At 45.4% G+C, this 22,145-nt stretch overlaps 1 protein-coding gene across 4 annotated transcripts in view; it reads right to left on the bottom strand.

Moving 5' to 3' along the window:
• cabin1 (calcineurin binding protein 1) overlaps positions 1-22,145 on the bottom strand; it is a 696,151-nt gene that overhangs the window by 602,344 nt on the left and 71,662 nt on the right. For all 4 annotated transcript variants that reach the window (XM_038793568.1, XM_038793562.1, XM_038793549.1 and 1 more), the window contains 6 exons: positions 20,797-20,984; positions 17,559-17,708; positions 16,113-16,307; positions 14,856-15,092; positions 9,850-10,000; positions 792-904 (listed from right to left, as the gene is read on the bottom strand). In XM_038793568.1, the coding sequence (XP_038649496.1) occupies positions 792-904; positions 9,850-10,000; positions 14,856-15,092; positions 16,113-16,307; positions 17,559-17,708; positions 20,797-20,984 (1,034 nt within the window). The remainder of the gene's footprint in view (positions 1-791; positions 905-9,849; positions 10,001-14,855; positions 15,093-16,112; positions 16,308-17,558; positions 17,709-20,796; positions 20,985-22,145) is intronic.

The following is a 22,145-nucleotide window of genomic DNA, read 5'->3' as shown; positions in this document are numbered from 1 at the left end:
TCGGGGAGTTCCCCACTGAGACCCTCAATCTACCCGGATGGGAGTTATATAGCGGAGTGTTTCTCGGCGCTCCAAGCTCCGGGAAACACCCGGCTAATCTCGTGCACTACGGGACTCTGTTCTCATTTGGGTAGATCGTGCCCGATGTGTCATCCTTTTGTTGAGACCATTATTCACTAATTACAATCTCTGGTCCTGAACTAGAAGTCCACACACAATGCCACTCCCAGTAAATGCTGAGAATTATTAAAATATCCTTTCTAAGCTGCAACACCTGGATAAATATCAGCCAGTGCATGCAGTGATAACCTCATTGGCCGTGTGTCTTCAGAACAGCACCATGGGATCACTTATTACAGAATGAGAGGATTGACTTGTGACTGGATTCAAACCCAAAATCCTATCACAATTACTGTTCAAATAAAGCTGTCAGCTGCATGAAAACACAGCAGTTAGAATTTCTGCTTGAGGAAAGCTAGAGAGGTATTTACAAAACAAAATCCTTCAACTAAAACTTTACTTTAAATTCTCTCTTGAGGACTGAGCAGAAGAGCAGTGTGATCCTATGACAGGAAGCAAGGACCCGGAAATCCGGCGCTGAGGCCGGACACGCAAACACTAGACTCTTCCGACACCTGCCGGCAACCCACCCTTTGAAAAACTTTGTTCTAATCTTATCATAAAGTCTACAGAACATATTCCAATATGGGAAGAGGAAGACAAAGTATGTGAACGGCCTTTTCTGATACATCAATTTGGATATATATTAAATTATAAACCAGGCTACTTACATAGAACTTAAGCAATGCTCCATCAGAATTACAACACCAGGATCTCCGTCCCAGGAACTCATGTGCTGTGTTCAGCAACATCAGAGAAGAAGGCAGCATTGGAGTTTCAGGATCTATAAAATAGAGCCATTTAGAGGAATCGAAACAAAACTCCAGAGAAATAAAGCCATTAATGCAGTAATAATGAGAAGAATGAAATAGGGCAGGTAATGTTGGCCAATTACCTTCACCCATCTGTGTGATACAACTAACCTCAATATCCCTGAGCTGAGGAAAACAGCCAAATACAAGCCTTGGAACTCCTGTTGGAAAACTAGAGTATCTGGGCCAGATTGGGCTGAGTTGCAATGCTTCCGTGAGCAAAGAAGCTGTGAACACCTACAGTGTGGATCCTTAGTGTGCCAGTGTGGGGCTGGTTTAGCTCACTCGGCTAAATCGCTGGCTTTTAAAGCAGACCAAGCAGGCCAGCAGCACGGTTCAATTCCCGTACCAGCCTCCCCGGACAGGCGCCGGAATGTGGCAACTAGGGGCTTTTCACAGTAACTTCATTGAAGCCTACTCGTGACAATAAGCGATTTTCATTTTCATTTCATAGATGAAGACTGCACATCTGGGTTCCTGCAACATGGGTGTCATCTGGTGCCTCATTCATTAGCTGATGACATCATGGGAGGGCAAGCAGAATAATTTCTCCACAAAGAACCCAGCTTTCTGTCCAACCACCACCAGGCACGATGCGGATTCTATCACCAAAATCCACCAGTGCCCAGTAACAAAGGGTGGACATGCAGTAACACCCCAACTAAGATGTCTTAAACTCCACCAACATAATTACAACCTCAGATTCCCTTAAAACCTGATGCGAGTTATTGACCATGCAGCTTCTCAATCACAAATACTTCTTACTTCTGCCTCTGTAACATCATTTACTTATGTTCAAATCATAGTATTCAACCGATTGCTGAAGCCCTCACCCATGCCTTTGTCACCTCCAGACTAATAAAGAGAGCTAGGAGTACAGGTTAATAGCTCCTTGAAGGTGGAGTTGCAGGTGGACAAAGTGGTGAAGAAGGCATTCAGCATGCCAGGCTTTAATGGTCAGAATATTGAATACAGGAGTTGGGACACCTTGTTGAAACTATACAAGACATTGGTAAGACTACACATGGAATACTGTGTTCAGTTCTGGTCACCCTATTATGGGAAGGATAATGTTAAACTAGAAAGAGTGCAGAAGAGATTTACGAGGATGCTACCAGGACTTGATGGTCTGAGTTATAAGGAGAGGCTGGATAGGCTGGGACTTTTCCCCTGGAACGTAGGAAGCTTAGGGGTGATCTTATAGAGGTCTATAAAATAATTAGGAGCATAGATAAGTTGGATAGTCAACATCTTTTCCCCAAGGTAGAGGAGTCTAGAACTAAAGGGCATAGGTGTAAGGTGAGAGGGGAGAGATACAAAAAAGGCCAGCGGGGACATTTTTCACACAGATAGTGATGAGCATCTGGAACGGGCTGCCAGAGACAGTGGTAGCCATGATGTGGAGATGCCGGCGTTGGACTGGGGTGAGCACAGTAAGAAGTCTTACAACACCAGGTTAAAGTCCAACAGGTTTGTTTCAAACACTAGCTTTCTGAGCACTGCTTCTTTCTTCCTGTCAGTTAGACAGTTGCATGGATAGGGTGGGTATAGAGTGATATGGGCCAAATACAGGCAAATGGTACTAGCTTAGTGATAGAACCTGGGCACCATGGGCAAGCTGCGTCGAAGGGCCTGTTTACATGCAGTAAACATCTATGACTCTATGAGTAGCCCAAACTATAGTTCAATGAGAGAGATCATCCACTTGGAACTGTGAAGGAGGAATAGATTCATTTACCTCTTCACAGAAATCGAGAAAATAAATAGTATGCACATATTAGAAACAATTTAAAGGACTAATGGATTGTCAGCCTTCATATCAAAGGGCTGGAATATAAACAAGTAGAGATTCCACTATAGTTGCATAAGCACTGGTTAGACGGAATACTGTTTAGTTCTGGACACCATACCTCAGGAAGGATACATTGGCATGGATAGAGTGCAGTGCAGACACACCAGAATAATGGCGCTAATAGAGTTTAATTATCAAAACAGGCCACAGACTAGTTCTGAAGAAGGGTCACATTGGACTCAAAACACTAATTCTGTTTCTCTCTCCACAAATGCTGCCAGACTTGCAGGACTTTGTATTTATTGCGTTTTCAGCTTGTTTTCCCTGAAGCAGTGAAGATTAAGAAATGATTTAATAAAGATGGTTAAGATGGTGGAAAGATACAGTAAATTAGGGAAGTTATTTCTTCCAGTGGGGGAGACCGGACAAGGAGCACGAGCTTAAAATTTGAGCTCGGCTTGTCAGAAGACACTTCCTTCACACAAATGGAAACCTGGAACTCTCCCCCAAAAGGTGTAGATACGGGGGAGTCAATAGAAACATTTCAGAACGGAGATCAATAGATATTTATCAGGCAAGGACACAAAGCTGGCAAATGAAATTAAGATACAGATCAGCCATGATCTAACTGAACGAGATTGACGGACTGAATGGCCGACTACTATTCCTATGTTCGCACCACACTTGCCTTCGCTGGCTCCTGCTCCCTAACAAAGTGGAATTACAGTGCATTACTGACACCTGTCAAACCAGGCGTCAGTAAGAATTGAGGATGGTGGAAGTTGGTGAGAGAAAAATTCACGGGAAGTCAAAGAAAATTCCATCACAACGCTGAAACACTGGTGATGTAACATGAGTCTTGAGGGAATTTACGTTTTTAAATGTAATTGGTCTCTTTTGAGGCAGACCCTAGCTAACATTAGCTGAACTGAAAGGGGAATAGAAACACAGAAAGGAAACTGACCCTCTCCTTTTATAAAGAAATCAAAACGCAACTGATGTTTGGAAAACAAGACTTCTGCCAAACTGAACATGTTTGAAAGATATAAAGGGAGATGAATCAGTCCAAGCTGAGCAATAGTAGTTGATGAGCCCAGATGGGAACCTGAAGGCAGCAGAGCCTAGATCCAAAAGCTGGGAATAAGTTGCTGCAGAGGTTTTGGTTACTGGAAGATAACTGGTTGAGCACGTTTGTCATGTTGTGTGCTATTTATGTTGAAGACTGTGCCTGTGGAACTCGGGTTGTTGTGCACTGCTGTCAGCTGGAGATCAGACTGGTGCAGAGAAGGAGAGTTTAAATTCTTTGTGGACTTCCAGTTAAAGGGATGTGCTGAATAGTCCTCCATACAACAGAAAAATAGGCACTTTTGCCAAATTTAGCCCGCACAAATCGAACTTGAACATCCTCTCACCTCCAACATTAGCACGGATGACAAAAATGTCAGGAAGCAGCCGCTCGAGAGGCCACAGGGACACCAGGAATTGTGGCAAGGGATAGAAGGGGCAAGCAAGTAGGTCGGCAGACCCACTAGGTGAGGGGTCCCTGGTCTCCCCAGAGAAAAAGAGAGAGAGAAGACCGACGACCCGGAAAACAAGCTCCCCACTCCCCCTCCCCCCGCCAGGCGATGGTTAGAAGATGTTCCTAACTAAGGTACTAAATGCAATGGAAGACAACATCAAGGTCGAGATAAAGGCAACAGTCAAGGTGGCGATAGCAGAGCCACTAGCCACCATGCAGACGTGCTCAGCGGCATGGGGAAGAAACTGGAAGCCCAGGGGAACACGACATGAGAGCTGGAAAAGGCGTCGACAGATCTGGGCAACCGAATAGTCACCCTGGAGGCTAAGATCAAGAGGCTGGTGGCGACCCAGGGGAACCTGAAAGGAAAGTTCGGGGAGGCAGAACATTTCAATAGCGGACCTGCCAGAGGGGATCAAGGGCAGGGACCCAACCAACCACTATGCTGGGAAACCTGGTTGGGAGGGACAGCTTCCCCAAACAGCCAGAGATCTACAGGGCTCACAGGTTGCTCAGACCAAAGCCCAGGACGGGGGAGCAGCCGTGGGCGATAATAGCCAAGCTGCACAAATACCAGGACTGGGAAAGGATCCTTCGCTGGGCTAGACAGACGAAGGCTTGCAACTGGAAGAGAGATAAAATACTAGTGTATCAGAACATTGGGGCGGACCTGGCAAAGTGCAGGGTCAACTTTAACCATGCAAAGGCGGCCCTGTACAAGAACAAGGTCAGATTCAGGATGCTATTCCCAGCCAGACTCTGGGTAACATGCCAGGGCAAAGAACATTATTTTACTGCCCCAGCAGAGGTGGACGCGTTCGTCCATAAGAATGGTCTGGACAAGCAGCAAGAGAAGCAGCGGTGAGAAAGGCATGGAGGAAACAAAAGGAAGAAATGGACAATATTGCCCGGACTGCATCGCCTCGCTGTGAACAGGGGAACCAGCTCAAAGGAAGGAGGGGGCAAGGGCAGGAGAGGGTGAGGAGATAGAAGGGCCACTAGCAGAGCGGGTGTAGTAGAGGGTTAGATTGACCCTGGGAGGGAACACACTAGTGGGAAAGTTAGCACCAGGAAGCATGGGGGGGGGGGGGGGGGGGGGGGGGGGGGGGGAGTAGACAGAAGAGAGGGGTACGGCCGGGGGGGGGGGGGGGGGGGGGGGGGGGGGGGCAGAAATGGGTATCAAAACCACGGGGAAAGGAAGCATTAAGGGGAGGGGGAGGACTCTAGTCTGGCTTCAGCATGTCGATATTGGAAACATGGAACAAGGTGGCAGCACAAGCAGCCACTATGAAGAGTCCCTAAACAAAGGGAAGCCCCTGGGTGCAGTTTGGGTGGCCATATTGGGTGGCCCCTGGCCAAAGGGCAACCCCGGAGCACAGGGGCACGGCCTCATGGTCAGAACGGTGACTGCAGCCATTTTGGATGGCCCCTGAACAAAGGGAAACCCTGGAGTGCAGGTGCGCATCCGCGAGGTAAGTATGGTTGATCCCGCAGCAGGGGGAACTCCACCCCCCCCCCCCCCCCCCCCCCAAAATTAGGATAGTCACCTGGAAACTCAGGGGACTTAACAGCCCAGTGAAAAGAGCCAGAGTCTTTATCCTCCTGAAAGTCCCCATAATCTTCCTCCAAGAGACATACCTTAGGGAGAAGGTCCAACTGCAGGTAAGGTAGGGCTGGGTGGAACAGGCCTACCATTCCTGCTATGGGATGAGGGCTAGGATGGTTATGAGCCAAGGGAGACAGTACGTCATGGTCGATGCTGTCCTAGACGGGGAACGTGTATAATCCCAACAGGTACAACACGGAATTTATAAAAACAAACATGGCGACAATCTGAGAGGGGAGAGAGAGAGACAGAGAGGAGAGAGTGAGGGGGGAAAGAGACAGAGAGGAGTGAGAGTGGAAAGAGTGTGGAGAGAGTGTGGAGAGTAGAGAGAGTGGAGAGAGTGGAGAGTAGAGAGAGTGGAGAGAGTGGAGATGGTGGAGAGAGTGGAGAGAGTAGAGATGGTGGAGAGAGTGGAGAGAGAGTAGGGCACTGGACCCATGGCGGTTTATGCACCCAGGCGAGAAGGAATTCTCATTTTTCTGGCCAATGCACATGGTCTACATCCACATTAACTTCTTTGTAGAGGGGAAATTGGTGCTTCCAGAAATAGTAAGAGCAGAATACTCCGCGATTGTAATCTCCGACCACGATCCATATTACATGGATATGAGGTTGGAGACGGGCCATGCCCAAGTCCCACATGGAGGTTGGACACGACCCTCTTGACCGACAAGGTCTTCTGCCAGAAAATATCACAGGCCATAGGCGAGCACATCACGAACAACCGGAATGGGTATGTCTCACCTTCCAAGTTCTGGGAGGCACTGAAGGTGGTGATTACAGGAGAGGTTATCGCCTACAAGGCACGCAGAGACAGGGAACAAAGGCGGCTAGGCAACAACTGATCTCTCCATCCTGGAGGTTGACAGACGGTCATCCGAGGCCCCGGCCATAGAGCTTCTGGCAGAGAGGTAAAAGCTACAAATGGGCTGTAACCTGCTATCCACCGGGAAAGCAGTGCACCAACTCTGCCAGACATGGGGGAACCTTTTATGAATATTGAGACAAGGCTAGCCGCCTGCTGGCTCACCAGCTGAAAAGCCAGTAGCCATGAGAGAAACAGCAGAGGTGAAGGATAGCAGAGGCAGACTGGTAGCCAACCAAAAAAGGTAATGAAAGCATTCGAGGCCTTCTACCGGGGATTGTACACCTTCGAACTCCCCAACGGGGACACAGGGATGAAACAGTTCCTTGATGGATTGGACATGCCAGTCGTGGGGGATGATAGGCGGAAGGGGCTGGAAGCACCACTAGGGCTGGGAGAGATCATGGAGCGTATCAACCCCATGCAGGCAGGGAAGGCAACGGGATCCGATGGGTTTCCAGCAGACTTCTACAAAATATTTGCGACGGCCCTGGCCCTGCACCTGTGGGAAACATTCGCAGACTCGCTAACAAGGGGCACACTGCCTCCAACACGAACACAGGACACCATATTGCTGATACCCAGAAAGGACAAAGACCCAACGGAGTGCGGATCACACATTCACATTTCGCAGCTCAGCATGGATGCGAAAATACTCACAAAGTCCTAGTTAAGCGGTTGGAGAACTGTGTACAAGAGGTGGTCGTAGAAAACCAGACAGATTTTGTTAACGATAGACAGCTAACTGCGAACATCAGGCGTTTGCTGAACGTGATAATTACCCCATCCGGGAAGGGAACACCCGAGGTGATTGTCTCCCTGGACGCAGAAAAGGTCTTCGACAGAGTTGAGTGAAAGCCCTCATGGAGGTACTAGAGCGATTTGGACTCGGGACAGTGTTCACCTTGAAGCTCCTGTACAATGCCCTCGCAAGGCGAGCATACGCACCAACGCCACCAGCTCTGAATACTTCCAACTGCACAGAGGCACAAAGCAGGGATGCCCGCTGTCTCCGCTCTTCTTCATCCGAGCAATCGAGCCACTGAGAACAGCAAAAAGTTGGTTGGAAGGGAATCTGAAGAGGGGGGCAAAGAACTCAAGAGTCTCACTCTATGCAGATGTCCAGCTCCTCTACATCTAAAATCCGCAAAGTGACATGAAAGAAATCATGAAGCTTCTGACAGAGTTCAGGGCCTTCTCAAAACACTCACTAGCCCAGTGGTGGTAGCAACACTGAGGAACTGCAACCAGATGGGGCAACACTCTGTTCTGACCAAGCGTCCATCATAGCCCCCATCTGCAACAACCATCGGTTTGCACCAGCCACTCTTGATGCCACCTTCAAGAGGTGGAAACAGGATGGGGGACACTGCCGGTTTGGGATTTTACACGGGTGACAGACTAGCGACCTCACAGGTGGAGACGGAGAGACTGGAAGTACCAAACGGGAACAAACTCCAACATTTGCAGGTCAAAAGCTTTCTCTGCAAGGAGCGACTACATACCCACGAACCCAAGAGACACAATACAAGAGGAGTTACTGGACGCGGACAGATTGGGGTGGGAAACTGCGGGACCTGTAGGAATGACTCTTCGAAAAGACGTGCCCCTCAGTGGACGAAATGTGGGAAAAATGGGAGGAAGAGCTAGGGACTGAAATAGGTGGGGACTCTGGAGCGAAGCACTCAACAGGGCCAACTCTATCTCCTCATGCATAAGGCTGAGCCTCATGCAGCTTAAAGTGGTGCACAGAGTACACCTGACAAGAACCCAAATGAGCAGGTTCTTCCTGGAGGTGGAGGACAAATGTGAACAGTGCTAGGGAGACCTGGCCAACCACAGCCACATGTTCTGGGCATGCCTTGCTAGGTTCTGGACAGGCTTCTTTAAGGCGTGTTCAAGGTTGTGGGGGTACGAGTGGAGCCAAGCCCGAAAGTGGCAATCTTCGGGGTATTGGATCAACCGGAACTTTCATGGGGAAGAGGGCTGACACCCGAGCCTTTGCTACAGGGAAAAAGGAGGGAGAGGCCAGAAAACAACCGACCGAGGCCTGGGAGCATAGAACAAGACCACAAGAAAGGGAACCCCCAAGAGAATGCCGAAAACAGGACAGGGAGAGGGGTGGGGCACACCACCCACTCGTAAATAACGGATAACTACCCATTACACAGAGAAGGACCCAGGAATAGGCATTTAAACAACAAATGGGGGGGGGGGGAACAAAGAAAATTGACATGTATATTGTAATCAGCACAGCTATCTTTATTGTTTGTGTCGTGGATAATATGTAAAAACTTCAACTAAATCATTTTTAAAAAGAAATTATTTATGAAGCAGACATTGAAGGACACTTTAAGACAGAGTGTGATCATCAAAATGCACTGCTGAGTCAATTCTGTATCGGCTACTTACTGTGCAATTAACAATTTTTATTTGACTATTATATGCCTGTTAATTCATGTTAGTTCTCGATGTTAGAGTATAAGATAGATAGTATGTAGTGTTTGCTTTGTTGACTCTTGTCTAGTAATTTATTTTCAGTTTTAAACTGTGGAATATTGTGGCTTTATTCTTTTAGTAAATAACTAGGATTTTGAATTTCATCTATTTTTTTGAAGTTACTGGTCTCTACCAAGATCGTAACACCTCATCAAGCTACAGTTAAGTGCCCAACTATAAGATTTGGAAACCAAATTAGTCATGAGAGAATACCTGGAGGGGATCAGATCACAGTATAAGCAAATAATCAGCAAAGTGCAGATTAAGGAGATGACGGTAGGAAAGGGGCATTCCCAATTTAAGGAAACCAATTCCCCGAAAGTCAGTAGGAAACCAAGGAGCCAGGGAGTTAAACCACATTTTGGGGACAAACAGAACGACCCTGACACCTGATATCGCCATTAAGTACTGCCATTCAGTTAAAACAGTGCCTATAATACTTGTAGATAGTTTCTCTAAACTTATGGGATATTAATCACCTGCACTGAAATATAGCTCAATATATAACAGTTCACCATTTTAAAAAAAAACTAACAGTACCTAAAGAATAAGCAAAGTAAAATTATTATTATGCCAAAATCTTGCAAGACCTATATTGAACTTCATTTATCCCAAAAAACAGAGATTAGCACAGACCTGAGTCTTCACTTTTACAATGCTGGCGGCGAAGTGTGTCAAACTCGTCCTCCTCATGTTTGATGATCCTGTACAAGGTGATCCAAGGCAGCACTGATGACACAGCCGGCTCTTTGGAATCTTCAGATACCCCCATGCTGCAGTCAATGATCTACAACAATACAGATACTCGGATTAACATCTACCATTTCATTTTTGACAGTCAGCAGTCTATAAAAAATACACTGCACATTGGTGGGGTGTTTTTATTGAAGTTTTTCATTTGAACAAAAAACACAACAAAACCACAGGAATGGTCCAGCTCAGCAAAAATGTCTCAACATACAGGGATACGGTCATGAACAAATGGTAAACCACCTTCCAACACGACGATTGCTTGCAACAACCACAAGAATTCAGGTTAACTTCTTTGCACCATGTTTGGAAGGAGACCTGTATACATCTCCAGCAACACCAGAGGAATCAATGACATACTGTAACCTCCTCTCCTCGGATACCAGGCCCATCTGTACCCCAGCAGGAACCAATGAAGGATTCTATAACACCACCATAATGAAAATAGGCAAAAGGCAAAGAAAATTTGCGAGAACCCCAGTTCTAAAAGGATATTTTACATATACCATAACATAGCTCCAGCCTCAGGCTCAGTACAGAACGATCACCATTCCACACATATACACAGAGAGGACCAGCAGCTACAAATTTGGATAATAGTCAGTACGGTCAGCGTCTCCCAACAACCTAATTGAGACAGGAGTAGAAGATCTCAGGATTAAAGAGGAGCAGGATATAACCACAGGTCCATATTTCTCTGGCGCACACCCAGCACCATATACAAAGAAGGGAAAAGGCTGCATATTCAGACAAGTAACATCCCAACCATAAGGGGACAACAGGATACCAACAACAATACAAAACCTGAATCAACCCCACCCCTCATATACACTAAGGAGTGCTCTCAGGATATCCCTATTGGTGCCTTCGAGAAGGGTCATCTTAAACATAAGAGTGAGGCAAAGGGTACCAGCCACACGACCAGATCTGGCCTAGTCTAGTACATTCTTACACAAAGGAGTCAGTATCCCCAGGGCACACCAAGACCTGCTACCCAACCATCCCCACTCTTCACTAGCCACATCTAGGGCTCACACCAGCCCCACCAACACTAGCAAAATCACATCAGCCACAACCGAGGAGGCACCACTACCGAAGAGAAGAACCACTTTTGGGAGGGGGGCCGTTGAAAGAGCCCGGGCTCACAAACATTCTTTGTCCAGACCCTAATCCCCGAGTCAGTCAGGACAGACGACACACCATGCAGCAGGATTTCCAAGCACCAACGGTGATTCCTATCAGGGAAATTGCTCTATCAAATAGCAGGATTCTCTTTATTTTCTCAAGGATACTTTGCAGTTCATCAAAGTGAGCACCAAAACCTCTGCACCACAGAACTGAAATCCTCATCCAAAACATCATTCACAAACGGCAATCATCCTGATGCAAACAGTACTAACGAGGCGTGGGCCCGCTCACCAGCAAAACCGCCACTGCAAGCTGGACTCCACCCCAGCCACTTCCAATCTCCTCAAGCAAACAAGGATTCTCTCAGATTCAATTCAGCTCATCACCAAACTCTAGCCAGGATCATCCAGGGACATAGTGCAAGATATTGATCCCAAAAAAATAATAAGAATGGGATGTCCATTATGATAAAATAGGTGGATTAAAAGACAAGCAGAGTCAGAGCTTGTGAAAACGCAGCCACACCCGGGCTCACATAATGTAATTCCCCCCTGCACATTGGTGTTTCAGTTAATTGCCACATTGAATGGGAAATGATGGAACCATCCAGCTAATGAACTGTGACTTCATGTAACAACAGCAACTCGATTTATATAATACAAGGCTCTTCTCAGGAGAATGGGAGAGGGGGGCAATTAGTCCAAGCAAAAGGTGGAAATCAGGACAGGTGACCAAAGGTTTGGTCATTTAAACAAGTGTCTTAGAGGAGGAGAGGTGTAGGGACAGTATTCTAGAGCTTAGGGTTTAGACAGCTGAAGGCACAGCCACCAGTGCGTGTAACATTGCAAAGAGCAATCAGAGGTTAGGAATCCTTCAGGGTTTAACTCACTCCTGACCCTCCTCTTACCCCTGACCCTCCAAAGCCTGTCCACCATCTACAAGGCACAACGCAAGAGTGTGATGCAATACTCCTCACTTGCTTGGATGAGTACAGCACCAACAACACCCAAGGAGCTCAACACAATCCAGGGAAAACACTCCATTAGATTGGCATCCCATCTACCACTTCCAATATCCACTCCCTCCGCCACCGATGCACAGTGGCAGTAGTGTACCATCTACAAGATATACTGCAAGAATTCACTAAGACTCCTCAGATAGCACCTTCCAAACTTATGTCCACTACCATGTAGAAGGACAAGGGAAGCAGGTACATGCTAACACCATCACCTGGAATGTACCCTCCAAGACAGTCCATACTGACTTGGAAATATATTATTGTTCCTTCACTGTCACCGGATCAAAATCTAGGAACTCCCTCCCTAACACCACAGTAGCAGCACCCACACCACATGGACTGCAGTGGTTCAAGGCAGCAGCAGCTCACCATATCTTCTGAAGAGCGATTAGGGATGAGCAATCCACCTAACCTGCACGTCTTTGGATCGTGGGAGGAAACCGGAGCACCAGGAGGAAACTCACGCAGACACAAGGAGAATGTGCAAACTTCACACAATCACCCAAGGCGGGAATTGAACCCGGGTCCCTTGCACTGTGAGGCAGTAGTGCCATCGTGCCGCCCCATTATCATCTGATAACGATCAGATCATTTTTTATGATGGTAATTGAGGAATATATATTGGTCATGAAATTAAATTAAATGAAAATCGCTTATTGTCACAAGTAGGCTTCAAATGAAGTTACTGTGAAAAGCCCCTAGTTGCCGCATTCCGGTACCTGTTCGTGTAGGCTGGTACGGGAAGGCGGGTCATGACAGTGGGGATAACTCCTTGCCCTTTTTTCAAATAGTGCCATGGGATATTTTACATTTACACAAGTAAGCATCAGTTTGGCATCTAGTCTGAAAGACAGCACCTCAGAGTGGTAATATAATCAAGGCCTAGATTTAAGGTTGATTAAATTGGATATCCAAAATTAAAGAATTGGGCACTTTAAATTAAAACCACAGTCCGCTCCAGCAAGAAGCCTGCAGAATCTAAATGTACAGAACTCGGGGCATGTCTGGAGCAGCCCCAGATAACCCATCAAGTAATTATTGCTCCTATTTGAGATGCATTAGCTTATTGTCCAAAGTTCTTGATAACCCATCAAGTGATTATCGTTCCTCCTTGGGTGGGCTCAGGTGCCCTGTCAACAGGTCATCAACCAGACCATTGGGCGCTGAGACCCTGCCTCCTGAGACTCCATTGGCCGAAGACCAAGGGCAGGTGGAAAAGGAGGTGGGTGGTGCCAGGGGGATAGAAATAGGCATTTGTTCGGGGAGTCCAGCGAACCATGCCCATATGTTCTGGGCATGCCCGGCACTGGAGGAGTTCTGGAAGGGGGTGGCGAGGACGGTGTCGAGGGTGGTGGGATCCAGGGTCAAGCCAGGATGGGGACTCGCGATTTTTGGGGTTGGGGTGGAGCCGGGAGTGCAGGAGGCGAAAGAGGCCGGTGTGCTGACCTTTGCGTCCCTAGTAGCCCGGCGAAGGATCTTGCTACAATGGAAGGATGCGAGACCCCCAAGCGTGGAGACCTGGATCAATGACATGGCGGGTTTCATTAAGCTCGAGAAGGTCAAATTCGCCCTGAGAGGATCGGTACAAGGGTTCTTTAGGCGGTGGCAACCTTTCCTCGACTTTCTGGCTCAACGATAGGGTACTGGGACAGTAGGAGCAGCAACCCGGGGGGGAGGGGGGGAAGGGGGAGGGAAAAGGTGGGGACGATGACTATGTTTGTCTATTTAATTTAATTTATTTTTAAGTTCTCTTGTTCATTGGGGTTGGGGGGGTGGGGGGATGTGATACATGCGTTGATATGGTCTGTGGGGTGTTACAGTTATTATGGGTTATTTTGTTGCATTTAATTGTTTGACGTTATATTTTATATTTTCTGTAAAAAATTCCAATAAAAATTATTTTAAAAAAAAGAAATAGGCATTCCGGACATTTCAGAAGCGAAGACTCAAAACAAAGACTTGGTGTGTGAGGTGACCTTGACCAGACCAGAAGGAGGGAAGGAAAGAAACAAAGAAGAAATAGCCAGCAAAAATCATCTTCGCTAAGAGGAACCAGAGGGACTCAGGGATCAGACTTACAGCATACCAAACCACCTTTGCGGGTAGTGTAGTCAAATCCTGGGCGTTTCTTGTATATATAATGGGTAATTTCCGTGTTAACTATATTTAATGAAAATGAAAATGAAATGAAAATCGCTTATTGTCACAAGTAGACTTCAATGAAGTTACTGTGAAAAGCCCCTAGTCGCCACATTCCGGCGCCTGTTCGGGGAGGTTGTTACAGGAATCGAACCGTGCTGCTGGCCTGCTTGGTCTGCTTTCAAAGCCAGCGATTTAGCCCAGTGTGCTAAACAGCCCCTACACACTAACACTAACACACTAAACAGTGTGCTTAAACATTAAGTGTATTGCATTATATCTGTGTCCGTACTTTTATCTCCTCATAAATAAAGACACCTGGGTAAATGTTGATTAAGGAGCTGGTTGAAGTATCTGAATTGGGGAGATACAACATCAGGCAGTGTAGTATTCCCTTAGCTCTGCACAGGAGTAGCTACTTGTTGGCCAACTTATCTAACTTATTCCAGATACTCTCCGTGCCTATCCTTCTTTTCTTTCAAAAGTAATACAACTGTGAAGTAAACTTCCAGAGTAAGTGTGCACATATCACATTTTAGGCTAAAACATCCTTCTAATTGAAGATAGCTGTGTGGAATGGTGTATTGAAAGAGGTGCACCTGCTTACCTGGATGAGATTGTTAGCGAACCTGACGAAACAAGGGTTTACAGATTGCTCCTCCAGGATAGTGTTATCCGAAGACAAGGAGAAATCAATCCCAGTCAACAGTTGAGTCACTGTTGAAACCCATTCTTCCTTTGAAGATGAGGACGAAACGTTGTTCATCTGTTGAATGGCTTCATTTAGTGCAACTTCAGAACACTCCAGGCACTGCCTGTAATCTTTTTGCTTTAGTAGGGAGTCCTGACAAAAAAGTGAGTAGGAAATCATTCATCAAGCCTTGGAATTATGCGTGATCAAGGAAAGGGAAAGGAGACTGTTTTCCATTCTGATTTGAACATCCACAGTTAGCATAAATGCAAAAACACAAGTGATTAGCACTGCTGCCTCACAGCACCAGGAACCCTGACTCGATTCCAGCAATGGGTGACTGTCTGCGTGGAGTTTGCACGTTCTCCCCGTGTCTCCGTGGGTTTCCTCCGGGTGCTCTGGTTTCCTCCCACAGTCCAAACAGGTACAGGTAAGGTAGATTGGCAATGCTACATTGTCCCTTAGTGTCCAAAGACGTGCAGGTTAGATGGCGGTATGGAGTTGCAGGGGAGTGGGCCTAGGTAGGGTGCTCTTTCTGGTGCAGGGCTGGTGCAGATTCAATGGGCCAAATGGCCACCTTCTGCACTTTAGGGATTCTTTGGATTCTACACAGTAGTAAGAGGCAAGGATGAGCCGTTTGGTTAATGGATACCAGTATATCCCTACATCACTGTGCCTATTCCAGGTATCAATTTGTAAACCCACTGTCCCATCTATGGCTATATTATTTTGTAGCCTCATCTCTGGAAGCTACAGCCAATACATTCAAAAAGAATACTACCACAATGCTATCAGCATGCAAACCGGTGAAAACTACGTTGTTCTAAATGAATCACCTTGCTTTATTCCCCAAACTTAAATTTATTCAGGACTTCTCAGTGTGACTAAACTTTATTACACCCAAAACAACTCCCAGGTAGGAACTAGCCCAAACTGGCCAATTTCTCAGCTAAGTTTTCCCAACAAGCAATCCACTTCAACAGCATGGAAGAATCTGTCTTCTATCTACGACTGGGGTGCTGCAGGTCCACACTGCATATGAGATAGAAAAAGGAGGCTGGATATAGATTAATTTGATAAATCATTTTTATGGTCATCATTGCTTGGACAAAATGCTTTCTACCTGAATATGCAATAAGCATATCTAATATCTAACAAAAACATTAGGATTACCTGCAATAGGAGCAGCTGAGCAGGCCGTTCAGGGATAGACGCAACAAATTCGAGGGGCTTTGTTCTGCCAATTGCGCCAAGGCTCAGTGTGGGTCGCAGCAGCTTCACAACTTGGTCATAGTCACCCATTTCATACAGACGTTGAACTTCCTCAAGAGACTGACACCTCTCCAGTGACTTGAGTTTTTTATCAATCTGGCATAAGCAGAGACAAAAAACATAGTCGCATTAAAAACACTACAAGCCGAAGGTAGGAATGAAGTTCAAATTAAAAGATACTGGAAATGTTCCAATAAAACTATAAACTGCACAAGATGGGTTCTAAACTGCAACATTTCAGAATTCATACTCAATGGTAAAATTTCCATATAGCATCACTGCACATTATAGAGGCAATTTTTTAAAATTCAGGTGTCACACCCTGTGATGTACAGCACAGAAGAACAAACAGAATAATGAAATGTGGATGCAGAATCACAATCTCCATAAAGCAAATCCCTAATCTCAGCTCGCCTTCTGAAACGTTGGGCAGGCAGGATTTACTGGTGCCACTAAAGTCGATGGACCCTTGACTGGTTCTATGTATCCACCGTGGGGGGAACCTGCCATGGCAGGGACTGAAAATCCCAGCCATTAACTCTTGTTTCTCGTTCCACAGATGCTGCCAGACCTGGTGAGCATTTCCAGCATTTTTTGACTTCCAATATCCACAGTATTTGCTTTCATGCCAGTTCGGCTCCTGTTGGATTTGGGCTCCATACAGACACACAAGGGACTGCTGCAGGTCCACATGCACATGGAGAGCCAAAAGGAGGTTAGGCATCTGCCTATTTTGGGCAGTTGATGAGCACCTCATGCAGGTTAATGCTGGGAGTTGATAATGGTGGAGTACACACTTCTGCAGGGAAATCAAATGATTTCAAGTAGTGGCTTGTATTGAGAATCTGACTGGGGCAAAAAGTATTGTCCAATTTTGTTCTGTTCTTTTTTTTGCCTCCCCAGGAATTTGCATCACTATTAATGAGGCAAAATGATGCACAAGATTACATCAATGGTTAAAATGAATGTTTATGGTCCTGTTGGTTGATTGTCCATTTATAAGTCGAGCAGAAATGTTTTAAAAAGAGGTTTGTATAACAGTTCTCCATACCACATTAACACAGCCAACAAAGCAAAATCTGTTGGGGAACGATGGGGAGGGCAGGAGAGCCAATTAACCCAGGCTATTGCTGATGAATAGATACCTCAAAGAATGGCAATAACAGTGGTCGTAGACTGGCATAGGCTGAAAAGAAAGTCTGTTACTTTGACAAGCAAGTAGTACATAGCACAGGAGCACTCAGGTAACAAGGGGATATTGTTATCACACCAATGCCCATAACCAAACGCATAAAAAGCAAGGTATTTTTCTTAATATTTTCAGTGTAAAAAGCAAAATATCTGTACCTCTTCCAATGAAATAGCAGAATCGACATGTAGATTTGGTAGCCTGATAGTAAAACCATCACTATTCCTGCTTCCCAACTTAATTCCTAATGAACTGCAAAACAAACTAGTACAGATGTCATAGCTCTCCAGAGCTTGCTCCATATCTCCCTGCGAAAATAATATAGTGAAACATAAAATTGGTGTGTGGGGGGGGAAAGGGTGAGAGAGTGCACTGTAACATTATCCTCTCATATACAAACACCCTTTTCAGACCCTTAGTCACCTCCCTCAAAAAAGACTGAAACTCAACTCAGTTCTGAGTAGGTACAATTCATAGTACATACCTATTCATTACAATTAGCTGCAGGCTCACAGGTATAGGAAAGGAAGTTTTATGCCATTCCTGGTCAGGACAATATTTGATCTAGGAGCTCACAATGTTGACGTTGACAGCAAAAAGCAGAAAAGCAAAGCATTACATGCTCCATATGAGTAACAGTTCAGGCTCTCTACCAAGCCCCCCAGTATTATGTTCAAAATGGGTGGCACACGGGCACAGTGGTTAGCACTGCTGCCTCACGGCGGCAGATACCCAGGTTCAATTCCAGCCTTGGGTGACTGTGTGGAGTTTGCACTTTCTCCCCACATGCACCGGTTTCCTCCCACAGTCCAAAGATGTGCAGGTTAGGTGGATTGGCACCCTAACCTGCCCCTTAGTGTCCAACGGTTAGGTGGTGTTATGGAGATGGGGAGTGCTCTTTGGGAAGGTCAGTGCAGACTCGATGGGCCTAATGGCCGCTTACTGCACTGTAGGGATTCTATGAAAATAAAAGGCCTTTTTGCGCTGCTGCCACTCTACTTTGCATTGAAATTTATAAACATGCGTAACGTGATGGGGCAGCAGGCCGCTGGATTAGCATTTATCTTTCACCATTCTATTTTGAGCATAAGTTGTCTACCACCAAGAGGTAGGTTATGCCATGGATCAGAACGTGGAATTCAAGCTAGTGCTATATTTATATTGATTCTACAGTAGCAGAAACAAAGAAATGAGCTTTGCACTGCTTAACTTTCAAGACAGGATTATGAGACAACAGTATATTTTGCCTATTTTGCCATCTCAACATGCAAATAAAAGTAAAATATGGATCGGAAAATGCCAAGAGTCCTATCAAAAATTAATTCATTCATTGTTTGAGATGAAACAAGCAACTATTTAATTAGCTAGATTAATCAAGGCAGCCGCATGGATTTCTTAAAGGCAAGGTAAGCTTGACAAATTTACTGAATTAACTGACATTCATAGGACATTGGTTAAAAAAGTTATGAATGGCACCAACAGCATTGATTTAAAAGTTGGTCAATGGGCAAGAGAGAGTATTAGGATAAATGGATGTCGTTCAGATTGGCGAAGGTTAGAAACATTATTCTTCGGGCATTAATGCTACTCCCAGTTTTGTTCGGAGTATATATAGATGACACATCGGAAGCTCAAACTTGCTGTGGACAGATGTTAGCCACTTGGGGAGGTGGTGGCATTGTGGTATTGTCACACATCGCCAGCTGACCATTTATGCACTCATTACATTTTTTCCAGTGTCATGTTTCCCAGGGCTCAGGCACGGCAAAATGTTTTGTCAAGATATTTAACTCAAGCTTCCAGAACTAAATTGTACTGCTACTGCTGTGTGTGGGTTCCCCAGGGCTCAGGAAACTCAACAGTGAAAAGGACACAGAACACTTGAAGACCCCAAAACTGTAGCTGATGTAAAAACAAACTACATAAACTATGCACAGTCCCGATAACATTTCAGAGTACAGGGGTGGGGAAGGAAGAGAAGTATACAAATTACTGTACATTTAAACCCTTCCAAGTTAAAGCAGAATTTAAAAATCAATATTAGTAACTGTGCTGTTAATTATACAAGTCATAAAGTCATATTAACTATAAAAATATTTCCTCCTGTTGCGCCCAAATGAATCAAAAATTCGATATTAAAGCTGAAAAACCAAAAACACCCTAGCGTTTGTCATGGATGGTTGCTATATGTTTAGCTTCACGGTTTAAAATCCACACAAACTAAAAATCCCATTTGGTCTCCAGAAATTGAGGATTACTCCATGTGGCAGTCCTCCAAATAACAATTAAACGCTCATGGAGAATACCGAGGAAACAGCTGTGGAATAGAAAGAATGGTCCTTAAGATGTTCTTTGCTTCCTGTCTACGGGAACAGAGCATTGCAAAATATACACAATCATCCACTGTAACTTTCTGTTGTTCATGAGTGGTTTCTTTGGATCTCTGCACACAGGAAAGAAAGAACTGAAAATCTCAAACTACTCCCCAAGAAAAATAACTTTGGATGTTACAAACAATACAAAAATAATGGTCTGATTCAGACTGGTATTCCAACAGAGGACAATAAATGTTAATTGATTTTAAAATGAGGACTGATGTAAAGAGGGTAATATTTTAGTCATTTGAACATTCATACCTCCATGTTCAGGTATAGCATGGTCAGATACAGAATGAAAGTGTCTACATTGACCTATGACATGAATTAACCCCTGATCCCTGGAAAGTATGCACTACATTTTTTATACCCTGCACCCACTGTCCTCACAGCCCCTTTGGGAACAGCCAATCATCCTAAATTAAAGACAATTTTGAACTTCCACCCGAAAACTGGGTCCAGATTTATTTAGCAAAAGGAAATGTTTCTCATGTTTTCCTTAACTCCAACACACTGAACTTTTCCCTTGATTTAATGGAATTTTTAAAATGGAAATGTTTCAACTGCAGAAATGATTCTCCATCCCCTTCCCCTTTAATTACAATCTGACAATTAAGAAATGATTACTGCCCAACTCTCATTACAAGCAGCCCTATTTCCTTGTATTCCATGAACAGCACGGTATCACAGTGGTTAGCACTGTGGCTTCACAGCACCAGGGTCCCAGATTCGATTCCCCGCTGGGTCACTGTCTGTGTGGAGTCTGCACACTCTCCTCGTGTATGCGCGGGTTTCCTCCGGGTGCTCCAGTTTCCTCCCACGGTCCAAAGATGTGCAGGTTAGGTGGATTGGCCATGGTAAATTGCCCTTAGTGTCCAAAAGGGTTAGGAGGGGTTATTGGGTGATGGAGATAGGGTGGAAGTGAGGGCTTAAATGGGTCGGTGCAGACTCGATGGGCTGAATGGCCTCCTTCTGCACTGTGTGTTCTATGTTCTATGTATTTGTATTCACAATTACAAACCTGCAATGCCATGAATCTGGCTTTCAACCAATACACCTGGACCACAAACACAAGCCAGTCATTCTCAAACAGGTCCCTCTGTGAAGAAGTGAAGGCTAATTGAATAAGATCTCCCAAATAATGGCTTCCTGGAAAATCTGGCCCTAGCTGCGCAGCCGTGTTGCTGGAAGTACATTTCCGAGGGGAAACTGGAAAAAAAAAATCAAACACACTAGTTAAGTGTAAGCAGGAAGTAATTCCCTGCGCACATTCCAAATGTGAAGTAGTTTTCCTACCGCCATCAGAAGGGATGCTTGCCTAATCAGAACAGTACAAGCCATTTTAGATTCAACCCATGGGGATGTTACAATCGGGTAAAGTTTCTTTTATGGGTTATATGGGTTAGTTTATGATTATACTCAACAAGAAAATTGCAGTCAGAAAAATGCAGGTAATGAAATTTGTGATTATCAGTAAAAGCAATTTCATCAGAATAAGGATAAAAATATAAATTTAAACAAAACAGGTTTAATTTTCAGAACGTTGCACTCTTTGTTTGTGAACATCATATCGGGTTACAGTTGAAGGGACTCCCTATGAAAATAAATAGGGCCACCATATAAAACAGGAGGAACTAAATCAAAGTCACGAACAAGCACCTCATGAAACCCTGATACAAAAGGTCCCTTGTTCCAACCTTCCACAAAGCTTATGGGCATCCCTAAGCCCCATCTGTGCAAACCATGACAAGTGTAGATACTTGATGAACAAATGGGAAATAAAACACTCCTGAGTGAGACTGATCACCAGGACAGACCATGGAACACATAATGACTCAATGTCCAACTCATAAATATGACTGAGGTATTACAACAATAGACACCATCATTTCCGGTGTGCACCATGAAGTAAGTGGTCACACACAAGGCAGCTCCTGCCCAAGGTTACAGAAAAGAGCTCTTTTTTAAGCAATACGGGGTGGAATTTTGATGAAAAGTCGTAGGTGAATGTTGGAGGAGTACTTTCCCCCAGGAATGTTATGTTTCTTGGTTAACAGACCCGCAGAAACAGTGAAAGATTTGGCTGAAGCTACAGCAGAGACAAAAGCCTCTTCCAGCATGCAGGCGGGGGAAGGGCGAGCTTAAAGGCCTCAAGCTGACTTGAGGGCCTTTATGAAAGCTGAATTCTAGCAGAGGGAACAACTGTGAAAAGATCTCACCAAGGCCATTGAAGAAGCGGTGACGGCTGACTTCCGGTGATGGCGGGCGGGAGGCAGCCGCGCGTTGGAGGGCTCCCATTCGGGAACGGCATTGTCGGGGATTGACGCCCGGTCCTAGGCGCAGCGAAGGCGGTGAAGGCCGGGAGAAAGT

The sequence above is a fragment of the Scyliorhinus canicula genome, chromosome 1, assembly GCF_902713615.1.
Source record: "Scyliorhinus canicula chromosome 1, sScyCan1.1, whole genome shotgun sequence".
NCBI classification, from domain to species: Eukaryota; Metazoa; Chordata; class Chondrichthyes; order Carcharhiniformes; family Scyliorhinidae; genus Scyliorhinus; species Scyliorhinus canicula.
This window is presented reverse-complemented; position numbering and strand designations above follow the sequence as displayed.